Source organism: Anguilla rostrata, chromosome 7 (assembly GCF_018555375.3).
Source record: "Anguilla rostrata isolate EN2019 chromosome 7, ASM1855537v3, whole genome shotgun sequence".
Classification (NCBI taxonomy): Eukaryota; Metazoa; Chordata; class Actinopteri; order Anguilliformes; family Anguillidae; genus Anguilla; species Anguilla rostrata.
In genome coordinates this window covers 17992681-18005833 of record NC_057939.1, presented here as the reverse complement: position 1 = coordinate 18005833, position 13153 = coordinate 17992681, and the positions used below count along the sequence as shown (strand labels likewise).

Genomic DNA, 13153 nt, shown 5'->3' with positions numbered 1-13153 from the left:
CCCTCTGTCCTCTATCTTTCTCTTTCCCCTCTCTGATCCCTCTCTTCTCTCCCTATCTGTGTGGAGAGAGGTGTGTATATCAGATTGAGTATTGAACTCACCGGTATTGAATGGGTTCCCACACAGTGCAGAGAGAGCCCTATGTGTCCGTGTCGCGGTGTGAGGAAGGCAGTGTGTGGGTTTTAAGTCCTCTGTCTGTCTCAGGTATGTTTGTGCAGTCTCGTTTGGGTGTAGTTCGTATGTAGGTAGTGTATATGTTGCAGCTTGTTTGTAGATTGTATGATATATGCAGTTTTGAATGCAGAATTCAGGTTATGTGTAGGTTGTAAGTTATGTGTAGAACGCAGGTTGTATGTAGGTTATGTGTAGTTTGTAGGCTATATAGGTTGCAGTTTGTGTGTTATTTGCAGGTTGTGTGTAGTTTGTTGGTTATATGTAGGTTGTAGATTGTGTGTAGGATGCAGGTTGTGTGTAGTCTCTAGGTTATATGCAGGATGCAGGCTGTCTGTGGGACGCAGGTTGTGTGCCTGTAGGCGGGTGCAGTGTGTGAGCTGTGTCCTCTCTGTCTCTCAGGTGTGTTTGTGGGTCTGGGCCTGAGTGGAGTGGTCCCCTCGCTGCACTTTGTCATCACCGAGGGGTTTTTGCGGGCCACCACCATGGGCCAGATGGGCTGGCTCCTCCTCATGGCCACACTCTACATCACCGGAGCCTGTCTGTATGCCGCCCGCATCCCGGAGAGGTTCTTCCCTGGAAAGTGTGACATTTGGGTATGTGTGACACCCCCGACACCTCCCCCCCCACACACCCCTCCCTCCCCCGTCACCTTCCCTCTCCTCTGCCAGTGAGGAGCTGGGACAGAGCGTCTGCAGTGAAACTCATGCGCATGCACACAATCTCCCTCCCACACACACACACACACACACACACACACTCACACACACAGACACACACACAGATGATGGGGCGGAGCTCCATCTCTCCCCGCCCTCCCCAGCCCTCAGAACACAGCAGCCACTGTGCTGCTGAACAGAGGGGCCTCTGGCTATTTCTGGGTTCAGCTGAGTGAACCCAGATGGGTGTGTGTTTGTGTGAGCTTGGTCAGCAGTCATGTGGTGTGTGCGTGTGTGTGTGGACATTTGTGCATGCGTGCGTGTGCGTGCACGCTTGTGTGTGTGCGCGCGTGTGTGTGCGTGCGCGCATGTGTGTGTGTGCGCGTGTGTGTGCGCGTCTGTGCGCGTCTGTGCGCGTGCGTGCGTGCGTGTGTGTGTGTGTGTGTGTGCGCGTGCGTGTGTGTGTGTGCGTGCGTGTGTGTGTGTGCACGCGTGTGTGTGTGTGTGTGTGCGTGCGCGTGTGTGTGTGTGCATGCATGTGTGCGTGCGTGTGTGTGTGTGTGCGCGCGCGTGTGTGTGTGTGTGCGCGCGCGTGTGTGTGTGTGTCAGGCAGAGTGCTGGGCGTTTCGGGGTCGCTGGCTTCACCCCTGTAAGTACGGGGAGAACAGACCCACTGGCTCCGGGACACGCCCCCTCCCCTTTCAGGACCGACCCCCTCCTGTGTGCCGAGCCGCTCCCCCTCCCGTCCATTAAGCTCAGCCCCTGCACTCAAACCAGGGCAGCCCTGGAGCTTCATTCAGCCCCGCCGCCGTCTTCCAAACCCCCTCTATTTCCTCAGCTGGTGGGGGCTATTTCTGTGAGACGTCCCGCAGAGGGAAAGGGGTGGGGAGGCACAGGGGAGAAAGCCCAGGTTGGGTAGATGCTTGCCATGAATAAGTCATGTTTCAGTAGCCTCCTTTTCTCTCGCTGCTGTTTTTAAGCTCCGCCACCGCGACGCGGTCTCCTGACGCCAGCTCCGATGTCCAACACGAGCGCCTCTTAATTGAAAGTGCAGGGTTTTTGTCTTTCTTCAAATTCATGTTATCTCTTGGAGGACGTCCAGCCCCTATAAAAACGTCCGCTGGAAATTGATGTGCGGAAGTGTGGAGGAGAACAGTGAGCGTTACGTCCCCACAGTTAGCCAAGGACAAAAGCTCAAGGAGCCAAAAAAAAAAAAAAGAGTACATTTCGGACCTAACCCAAAGTCAGTGTTGCGTGTGAGGTATGCAGGCCTGTGTGTGTGTGTGTGTGTGTGTGTGTGTGTGTAAAGGCAGAATGCCTCTTCGCCTGATCGTTCTTCTCAGAATGTGATGTTTGATGTTGGCTGTTCTGGAATGTTCTCTGTGGAATGCTCCACGCATTGCACTCCTGATGGCACATCTGGACTAGGCCATTTCCTTCCAGTGTTAATGTTAAACACACATGTGCGTACATGCACACGTGTGCACACGCACACACACACACACACACGTATGCAGGGAGGGATGTCAAACTGCTAATCTTTATCACTGGTAGTGAAGATAAATGGAGAGAACGGACGGACTGACTGACCTGTGCGAACCTTTTCCTTTCACAGTTCCACTCTCACCAGCTGTTCCACATCCTGGTCGTGGCGGGAGCCTTCGTCCACTTCCACGGCGTCTCCAACCTGCAGGAGTTCCGCTACACGGCCGGCGGGGGCTGCGCCGAGGATGGTGCCCTGTGAGCGCGCGCGGCCGTGGCACCGACACGTGCCACCAGGGGGAGCCAGCAGAGCAGCGAGCAAAACACGTCTTTTTGGTCCACCAGGATGAACATAAGAGGACGAAGTCAAGGACAAGGTTTCTTTTCTTTTTGAAAACTACCTAAGTCTTGGCTTTTCTCTGTAATAAACTGCACCAATGGGAGAAATTAAGATTCAGAAAAGACATATTTGTAGATAACTAATAAATTATATAGTCGCAAAGCCAATTGTCAATATTCTTAAAAATACCGAGACACACAAAATGTAGGTTTTGTTGAGAGTGGGTCTAAAATGCTTTCATGCGACAAAAAAATTTGTGTGTGAAGAGTTTCTTTTTCTCTTCCATAAGTGCGGGGGGTGCTTTTAAACAGATTTTTCATGTACATAAGATTTCTAACTTTGGGTTATATAGATTTGTATTATATATATAAAAGTAACAAAATCAACCAAAAAAATGTTTAAGCTATAAGAAGAAAATGAGAAATTTAAATGAATTCAAGATTATAAGAAAAAAAAGGTTTAAAAGGCAAAAACAAATGCAAAACCAGTCATTTTTTAGGAGGGAAGAGTTTGCTGGAAATGCCACACGCACTGTCAAAGTTTACTTGCACAATGAGGTTAGACATCTGGTGGGGAGGGGGGCTGGGCCAGACTACTGTCGGGGCTAACGGTGGCCCGCGATTGGTCCGTTGAGTCCCGGACAAGGTAGAGCACAGTCCCGCCCCCAGGGTCAGCTGTATGTGGAAATGGGGGAAGTTGGCCACCAGTGGTAAAATGGACACCTTGTTCTAGCAGCTGTTCTGTTAAGTACATTATGATGTAAAAGGGGCGGAGCCACATTAGGGTCAGTTCTCCTGTGAAGCAGGGTGTAATTAACGAGAGAGCTCTCTTATTACCCTTTCCACTTTATACTCATTTACCGGACTCCATATGTAGTGTGATGGGCTTTCTCTAGCTATTCCCCTCTCCTCTCTCTTTTATCTCTGCTATCTCTTCTCCACATTAATCTGGAGTCAAGCTCTGGCTGAAATAAATTATGGGGTACACAAATTATAATTTTTTTTTTTTTACTGGAATGAGGTGCTTGTCTGGAAGTGGCCCTGCAGAAAGGAATCTGATCTATGAGTGAAGATATGCTGTGACCTCCCCCCTCTGCCCCACCCAAACATGGGGCAGCCTGCGTTTCGGCAGGGAGCCCACGCACCCACATCCCTCCCCTAGCTCCCAGGCGGATCTGCCGAGTTCCAGGAATTCAGAGTTTAGAGCCCACCGCCCCCCCTCTGGTTACCGAGCAACCACCCAGCCCTCTCAGAACGTAAGCGGAGGATGTGAGACATCGCGGGGAGAGCGGTGGTGTGGAAGTAGAGACAGGCCCCAGAGCCCACGGTGTATCTGCGCAGACAGCAGCGCACGGTCCTCCTCCTCCTCATACCTGTAACCACAGGGCTCTACCATTAATCTCTGAGTGTGTGCCACACACAGGCCTCTTTGTCTTTTCCATATTCATTATCTCCTGAACATCAACTGTCACCTACCACCGCATCACACGCACGACTTCATTCCTCCCCCTCGGACCCAGGACCTTGGGGGCGTGGCCAGACCTGGGTTACGCCGCTAGGCCGCTTGCTGGGGACACGGGCTGAAGCTAACATGCAGAACAAAGAAGCGCATGCAAGCTTGTTTATTAAAAACATGAATACATTTTCATTACTATCATCAGTTTCCATTGAGAAGTATTAGGATGGATTAGGATGGGAGCAGATAAAGGAATTGTATAATTCTGGAAGAAGCAGTTGAAAGACAGGCCGGAGGGTGTAAAGGCGTGTTCGCCCCGCATAGGGTTGTGGCACACACCTGCACACGCCTCAGACGAGCTCTCTCTCTACATGTTCCCATTTCATGTCTGATTGCGTTCTCCCTCACACACATACAATGTGTGATTTTCATCTGCTTAACACGTGCAGGTTGTGACCTCCACTCCAGAATGCTTGGGATAACGTTTCAGCTTTAGCGTCTTTTAAAGATGTAGTCACGACTCTTAATCCCAGGTCAGAGCTCCACATTGTCCTCCACAGAGAAAATACAGAGAGGGTTTCATCTGGTGACCGGCTGAGCAGGGGCCTTTCAAGTGAATTATAGGTAGGGGGGTTCGGTCAGGCAATGCAAACAGCTTTCACTTGAAACCAGCTACCGTGAGATTCGTTTTTCACCTTTAAAAAAAATAAAATAACGGGACATTTCTGGTTGTTGAACATTGAGGGTGAGAAACCCTGTGGAATCCAGGCAGGCCGTTGTGGTAGGCCGCCTGTAGGGGGCAGTGTTATCTTCATGTTCTCCTCTTTCAATTCTCTCGTTTGTCCTTGTGTTTCCTGATTAGGGGTGCTTTGCATTCTACTTTCCATCTTCCAAAGTTGAGGCCTTGTTTCATTGTGAAATTTAAGATAACAGAAGCATTTAAAGAAAACAAACTGCTGTTTTTTTTAAATATATATTTTTTTCTTTTTGCGGAGTGCATAACGTTTGTTGTGAAAGCACACGTATAGTTCTGAAAGGGTGTGTGATTGCGATTAGGATCTTTATATCTGCTGTATTGTTCTAATAAAAAGTTTTTTGAATCAAAATATATTGTGCAGTTGTTTTTTTTTTGTGTGTGAGTATGCGGGAGCCTGAAGTATGACTATGAACCGGAGTACTGGAATCGAGAAGTTAAGGAAGAAGGTGCTGGACTTTGGAAGGCCAGTTCAAACCAGTGGTTCCTCATTTCTTCTTGCCTGTGCTGCCACCCTATGACCGATGGTGGTAATGCACTATATTTGGGAAAAGCCTTTATTTTGATGTGTCACCATGTTAATACAGCATCACACCAAATTTTTATGACCATATGTGGTGCATTTGTTTGATTTTTTCTGTTATCACACTTTTTCTGTTCCTGTGAGTGACTGCAGAGTGAGCATCAGTGCTTCAGGCCTTGGGCTCCCACAGCAGCTGATTGGACGGGCAGACAGGCTAAAGACACGCCCTTCTTCCCTCCCAGTAATTCTGCATCCCATTTCAGGGCCCCCTTTTTTAGGAGCATTTCCTTCTGAAAATGGATGTGTGTTAACTGGAAAAATAATTTAAGAGCACAAATACTAACTGGGATGCATTAATGCGCTCCTAACTTCGGAGCACATGTTAAATAGCAAAAAGTGTTAGCGTAGAGCCCTGCATTTTGTCATGGAGAGCAGGGGGGGGGGAGCCCACCTTCATGAAACCTGAAAAGTGTTTTACCCCCCACGGACCCTGTTTTCTGACTCCGCAGAATAAAAATAAAGTCGGCATACGACTGAGCTGTCACTGCGCGACAGGTCAAAATGGCTGGAAGACTCAGTCAGGATGATGGCAGCAGCCCACTGGTGGATCTGGCTCCCAAAGGAACCAGAGCAGCCTGGCAGCACCCTTAATCCAATATTTCTAGAGATTTACTAGAGATATGCACATTAATTAAGCAGACTGTTTTATCCAGGAAAGTTCCAGGTTGGTTCTTACAATGATATTTTAGCATTGTGCATTTTGCAGAACATTTTATGAGATTAATTTGTAGGTGTTCAGACTATATTTGCTTAATGTACTGGTTGGCTTTAAATGGTTATAATCATGCAGTGTGTGGAGATGTGTTAATTGTGTGTGTATGTGGTGGTCGTGTATCATCATCGGACGGCGTAATAAAATCAGAGAAGAAGAACAGTGCTTTCATGACAGTGAAAACAGGTCCCTGTTCCTCCCTTCTCTCCAGGAGCTGTCCAGGCTTGCTGAGGGGTGAACCCGTACACCCTTTTCTGTTTACCAGCTCCTGGGACAAAGCCTGCCTTTCTCCCCACTCTGTCTAACGAGACCATTCAGACCCCATCCATCTTACTCACAGAGACACAGGCCCACTGGGACCTGTGCCTTCAGTCAGAAGATTGATTGATTGAGAAATTTTGTTTGATGGATGCCCATAATCACTCATTCAGTTCTTACACACTAAGGATCTGCCATCAAATTTCTTCTCTCTCATTGTGGACCTTATGTAAAAATGTTTGAAAATATTTGTGGTCGCTTACTGCAGGTTCCTCATCTCATGTTATGACAGTCTGAAGGAAAACGCATACCCTACACCTTTATTTATAGAAGTTCAAGTGAATTTTTAATGTGAAACACGTAAAGATCCCAATGGATTATCGTTATATAAAATGACTCACTTTACAGTCAGTTCTCAACAATAGATTGCTTTGAATCTCATGACGAGCCTCTGCTGGTTGGCAGTGTAGTGCACACCTACTGTTGCACTAATCAGTGTGCTCTCTAGAGGGTGCTGTTGGTACTGCTTCAAGGTTTGGCATTTGGCATTTAACCACACTAAACAAGGCTGTCTAAATATATATTTTGTGATATTCAAGTGAATTAGTGTCATGAATAACAGCCATTCAAATATGCCATTGTGCACTTGAGCCTGCATTTGGTGAGTGGGTGGAACATTGCAGGTTAAAATAATGTTGAGCTAGAAGGCTGGGCCATTTCCTCTTCCTGTCCAACATTACTGCCAGAGTCATTTTTGTCCGCTGACCTCCCTCTGGCTGTGGCTTGACATGGAACATAAAAATCAGGTGGGCCAATGGCAGCATCTGGGGAAAGGACCGCACTGAGCCTGGCTGCCACGGACTAGGAGTACAGCCAATGAGCGGCCACTTTGGCCCTTTCCGCATCCACTTTGAATGCTGCAGGGACACCCTGGCCTGCCTGAGAATACCTACTGACAGCTGGGTTCTCAAGGAAGACTCAGGGGGCGGTGCCCTTTGACTGCTCCAAGCATGAGCCTTTTCCCCTCCCACCTCTCCTCCCTAAGAACTAATTTCTGCTTCTTCCCAGTCATGTAATGTGAGACTGTAGGACACTGACCTTAAGGCTTCACTGTGCCATGGTATATCTATCTGGAGTGTTCTGGGAATTGATTACACTCTGCAACTTAATCCTCTGAATCAGGGCAGAGGTGCTGAGCCCCTAGTCTATGAAGAGATTAAGTTGGAGAACTTGTGTATTCTTCATTGTACTGACTGCATTTCTGGCTGAGCCAGGATCCTGGCAAGTTTCCCAAACAGTGAGCATGTGGCAGGTCTCCAGCTCCAAACATTTTCAGATAAGTGGTGGAAATGTGCACCTGTTACACAGGTGGATGCCCCCTGTGTGATGCATGAAGGTGACATTACAAATGCAATCCTTCAGTTTTTTTTTATTTTTTATTTTTAGTTACTACTAATACTGCTGCTGCTGTTACCACTGCCACTGCTGCTACTGCTACTACTAATACTACTAGTAGTATTTAAAATAATGTCTTGCAAAAGTGTACCAACGTCTGAAGACAGAAAGGAGTAGCTAGATATTGTAAAATACGTCTTAATCCGGACTTTGTAATTACAATATGTCTCCGGACGCTGTTTTTTTTTCCGTTCCCGGAAGTGGCTAGCTACAAGTTGTACAACCATCGGCTACAACACCTGGAAGTAGATGGCTTGTTCAGAGGCCCCTGGCCTAACCAAAGAGATGCGAATACCTGCCGCAGGGCATCATCTTATGCTCCTTCATTCACGACTGGTGTGGTTCATTTGTGCTGGGACCCTGGCCCATGTGAGTACGTGCATTCATTCTGAAGCAAAACACTCGTGTTATCACGATGTAAAGTATAAATCGTGGGGTTTACGTTGAGAACATTTCTGCTTTATTGTGCATTTCAATTAGCAAATGTTTTACCTGGAGAAATTAAGTTCATTTTTGAAAGGCTAATGTGCGTCAACATGTGGGCCCAACCACAAGCACTTGAGTTTAATTAGCAACATTTTCTAGACCGGGGGTCTCGATTCCGGACATTTCAACGTTGTAGTTGAGACATTTAATGTGTTGTTGCTGCTGAATGTATGTTTAGTGCAATAAATATGCAATGCACGCTTTACAAATGCGTGTTTCTGAAGGTGCTATTTTCCCCTTCCTTCTGGGTTTGTCTAAGGCCTACCCACCCTGCTAGCTAGTTAATGTTAGGTGGCTACAAGCTGTTGCTTAACCTGCTACAATGCTATCCGATCAAAGGTGGTCGTATTATCCAGATAATTCATTATGCACTGTCAGTGTTTTTTTTATTTATTACACTGTCATTGTTTTAGCTAATCAATGCTCGAACGGCTCCTACCTTAATGTGCATTTTGTGTTTTAGGAGCTTAGAAGAAGTCATGACACGTTTTCGTTATTAATATCCATGGAATTGGCTTTTTGTGAACAAGATTGAATGTTTTTAGTTAAGGCAGGTAATTCCACAGATCGCTTTGCAAATCTTTCTTATTTGTGACAATGTCCCTGAAGTATTATTGGTTGAATTCATATATAAAAAAATAAATAGCTGTTATTTCGTCATTTCTAAGTGTTCCTGTAATGTGCATTTCTGTACATTACTGTACATTTCTGTTTTTGTACATGCACTGAACGTAGGGATCAATATTATTTTCTCAGTATTTTCTCGCTGCATGCACTGTGCTAATTACCCTATTGTTGCATTACAACATTAGTTAGGAGATCCAGACGGTTCACCATCCACTGCTGGAAACCCAGGGTAATATCACATGTACACCCCGTGTTAGCATCAGACCTACTGGAGAGCAGTTAGAGGTATTTTTAGGCATTGCTTACCTAACTCTGCTAGCGAGAATCACGGCCTGTGAAAAGGGAGTCACGTGTGTGCTTGACAAGCAAACCACAATGCTTGGAAATGCTGCGGATACATTCTGTGCTAACTGAAAAACAATTCTGTTTTCATTACAGCACACTGAAACAACTAACAATACGACGGATGTTAAATAAACCAGTAGAAAATAATAATAGTAATACATTGTTCTAGACTGCACATACACACTCATCATGTTCTTCAGTTGGTTTTCACTTTTTCTGTTTCCATTATCCACTAAGTGTTTTAAGCATTGTGTATAACATGTTCTGCACTGGTGAGCTCAGTTCCATCTGAAAGTCAGTAATAATATATAACTATCAACTAACTTTGCTCATGTCATCTTAATGAATACCCACTGCAGACATTTTAATGTCACAGTAACAACAAATAGATTGCAGCTACTTTTACCCATTTTATTGTAATTTATTTAACATTTATTTACATTTGTATTTAAATAATTCCTAAAGCACCCTTCACTTTTCTTGTACTTATGCAGTCTCTTTACCTTTAAAAAAATTCAGGATTGTGTAAATACCCCTAAAAAAAATGGTGTGTTTTTGCAAGATACTGGTATGTGGTTCAGGGTGCTACAGCCTGCTGGGTGTGAATATACCCACCTCAGCCAGAGAGAACAGGCCCAGCCTCCGGGCTTGTCACCCCCTCGCCCCCCTAGTCCCACAGCACAGCTGTCTACAGTTCAAACCCATCAAGTTCTTCACTTTCACACTCACTGACCGAGCTCAGTACTGTACCACTCGTCTGTACCCGTAAGCATGGCTAATGTGAGCTTAAGATGAAAAGAGAAATGGCCTAGCTTGTCAGTATTTGGTGTTGTTTGTCTCTACTGTTGTTATGTGGAGCTTGGTATGACATTTTGTGCACTGTGGTGCCGAATGCTAGTTGCATTAGTCTTTATTTATTGGACTTCAGTTTGGAGCGTAAGCCTATGATGTAATAATACAGGTTGCTCATCGGCTTTTGTCTTTGTCATTTCCCATGCAGTGTGCCTCTCCACCATTTTCATTATACAGTGTAATTTTCAGAGGAACACGTTCCAATACTGTTTTCCCCCTAAATCTACCCCTTTTGAAAGTGACAAACATGGTCCTAAAACAGCTGGGACCAACTACACATTCTCGTTACCCGACTCCCTAAAGCAGGGGTGTCAAACTGAATCCCAAGGGGGCTGCAGTGTCTGCGGGTTTTTGTGTTTTCCTTTCAGTCAGCTGCCAATTAAGGCCTTGAGAACAAGGCGTGTGGATGCCTTAGCCAATCAATGATTTGAATGAAACACTTATGTCGAGAACTCCCCAAAAACTGGCGGACACTGCGGCCCTCCAGGACTGGAGTTAGACATCTGTGCCCTAAAACAAACCTGAGGGTCTATCGATTAGGGGCCTACCCTCTTATTACTGTAGGCCCGGGACTCTTAATGAATAGAGGTAGCCCCCCTTAACCCCTATAAATGAATAATACACTTTTGTCAACAAAATAAAATGAAACAAACCTTTGCATAACCATTGCAAAATGCAGACTGTGCAGAGCACCTTTTAGGGTTTGCGCACAGAATCAAACCTGGTCTCCTGACCTTCATTATGGACCACACATCTCCACTTTAAGGCTGAAGGTGTGTGTGAACCGTCTCTCCTGCAGTTGTTGAGTGCATGGAGCCTGCAAGCTGCCCACATTTTGACATTTTACAAAACATGCAGATATGCTAATACCTGTCTCGTTTGTGTTTGCTTGTGTGTGTGTGCTTGTGGTTGTATGTGTATGTGTGCACCTGTGCATAGAATTTTTTTTTTTTAATCTTTTTGAGATTCTGATCTGGCTCAGCATAGGCCACAGTTCTAATGGACCTTTTTTTAGAGTCTGAAATAAAAAGCTGAATGAATGAATAATGCTCTGACATCACAGGACATTGGCACTGCACTGTGATGCAGTGTCCAGCAGAGGGCAGAATTCATGCAGCCGATTGGAGACAAAGATACCTTCCAGCCTTGGTGACACCTGTGTCGGTGTCTTGGCTGCAGTGCTTCTGTAGAACATGTCTTGACAAAGTCACATGCCCATGGCTAATGCTACTGAAACACATGCATGAATTGGATATCTATTTTTGCAGTAGTAACTGACCGCTATTTTTCTTCTCCACAAAGGTGAGCATTTGTAGTCGTGTCTCTTCTCCGTTGTTTAAAAATGTGTCCGATTTTCCCTCAGAGAATTTTGCTAAGAAAAGAGAGAGGAAAATGGCATCTTAAGACACTGTTGAAAAGCCCTTTTGTTTCTGTGCACTGGTGTAGATCCAGGGATGGTCTCTTCCCAGTGTGTAGCTGTTGTATCGTCCCTCAGCAGTCACAGTGCTGGTTGGCAATCTACTCAGCTCAAAAACTAAAGATTACAGTAGCATTTCAGCAGCCCGCGTGCCTGGTTCAGCCATTTTGGGAGCCAGGAGATCAGTGACTCCAGGGAGGTGGAGTCTTGGCCTGTCCATCATCGCAGGACCCACGTAGAGGTGGCCAGGGAAGCCAGGAATAGGGCCACAGACAGGGAAATTTCCGAAGCTCCCCCACAATCTTTGGCATTTTCCTACAATAAAGAGCAACAGATGAATACTTAAAACGTGCATGAACATTAAAGTGTTACAAAAACACACTAGGCTTTTATTCAAGCACAATGTACCACCACATCCAGAAAATGTATCACTGAAGTATAATGTGTTCCGTTCTGAAAGGTACACGGCTCTCTCCGTGCCATACCACACATGATTTGAGGATGATATGTCTCCTTCAGTCCACAAGTCTTTTCAACCAGTTTATGAAACTCCTGTTATATTTTTCTTAGCTACACAGTAAACATTATTTTGCTGTTGTTCAGACTGTCTGTTTAGTTTTGAACTGATCAGTTAAAAGAAACCGCTTTGATGCTCAGGAATGAGTGGAAGAGCCATCAGCTAATGACACCTCAAAGAAGATGTAGGGCCATTTTCACAGACAGATTAAATTTAGTCATGGACTACATTGAGTTTTGTATGGAGAATCTCCATTCTAAATAGAATTTAGTCAAGGACTAGGCTTAATCTGCGTCTGTGCAACTGGCCCATAAAGTCCTCATTTGAGATTAATCAATATTAGACTTTTTAACATGGTTGTCACTGGCACCATCAGAATTGATACCAGACTGTGGGGCCGTACTGAAAGCCAGTGCTTTTGTAGGACTAGCCACCTGACAGCCCCTTTGTGTCATTGTTACATTTGATCTCGCCATGTATGAATCGGCCCTGAAAATATTTCAAAATGCATTGGTTTAAAAATCATTCACTCAGTGAGTCGGCCAATCAGCGGAAAGCGAGGGCTGACCTCGGGGTGGAAGGCGTGGCAGGAGTCCGGCCTCCTGCGGATCTTCTGCGACCGCATCCTGTCACACTTCACCGAGGCATTATGTGCCCAGGGATTAAGGACTAATGACAGAGTGAGTCACAGTGTAATAAAACATCAACAACACCGGCCAAGATTTCTCCCATTGTACTCTTGGGTCCATAGTGTGAAAACAACACGCACAGAAAAAAGTATAACGGCGAGGAACACTGTGTTTGTGTAATGTCTCTCTGCTCATGGGCCTATGGAAGGATATATTTGACCTCCTTTGGTTCCAGGGTAATGGGAGAATACTTCCGGGAACAGTCGCAGTCTGACTGTATCACCACCATTATCAGGTTGCTGTTGGCGATCTGCTGCAACACAAACATCCTGGAACACACACAAAACAAACAATGCTTAGCGACAAAGCACTCTCAACCCCCCTCTCAAATTCTGAGCACCCTATCTCCTG

At 45.7% G+C, this 13153-nt stretch overlaps 2 protein-coding genes across 6 annotated transcripts in view; one reads left to right on the top strand and one right to left on the bottom strand.

Annotated features, from left to right (window-relative positions):
* The window catches only part of adipor2 (adiponectin receptor 2), a 38391-nt gene extending 33178 nt beyond the window's left edge, over positions 1-5213 (top strand). Inside the window, exons 7-8 of the mRNA XM_064343378.1 lie at positions 574-767; positions 2446-5213. Coding sequence (XP_064199448.1) covers positions 574-767; positions 2446-2574 — 323 coding nt within the window. The 3' untranslated portion in view covers positions 2575-5213. The remainder of the gene's footprint in view (positions 1-573; positions 768-2445) is intronic.
* Positions 5214-8988: 3775 nt separating this feature from the next.
* Positions 8989-13153, bottom strand: part of cacna2d4a (calcium channel, voltage-dependent, alpha 2/delta subunit 4a) — a 112029-nt gene continuing 107864 nt past the window's right edge. For 4 of the 5 annotated variants that reach the window (XM_064343363.1, XM_064343368.1, XM_064343366.1 and 1 more), the window contains 3 exons: positions 12956-13071; positions 12682-12764; positions 9718-11911 (listed from right to left, as the gene is read on the bottom strand). In XM_064343363.1, the coding sequence (XP_064199433.1) occupies positions 11816-11911; positions 12682-12764; positions 12956-13071 (295 nt within the window). In that variant the 3' untranslated portion in view covers positions 9718-11815. Of the gene's footprint in view, positions 11912-12681; positions 12765-12955; positions 13072-13153 lie in introns of all 5 variants that reach the window. The other variant, XM_064343367.1, reaches the window with a different exon arrangement.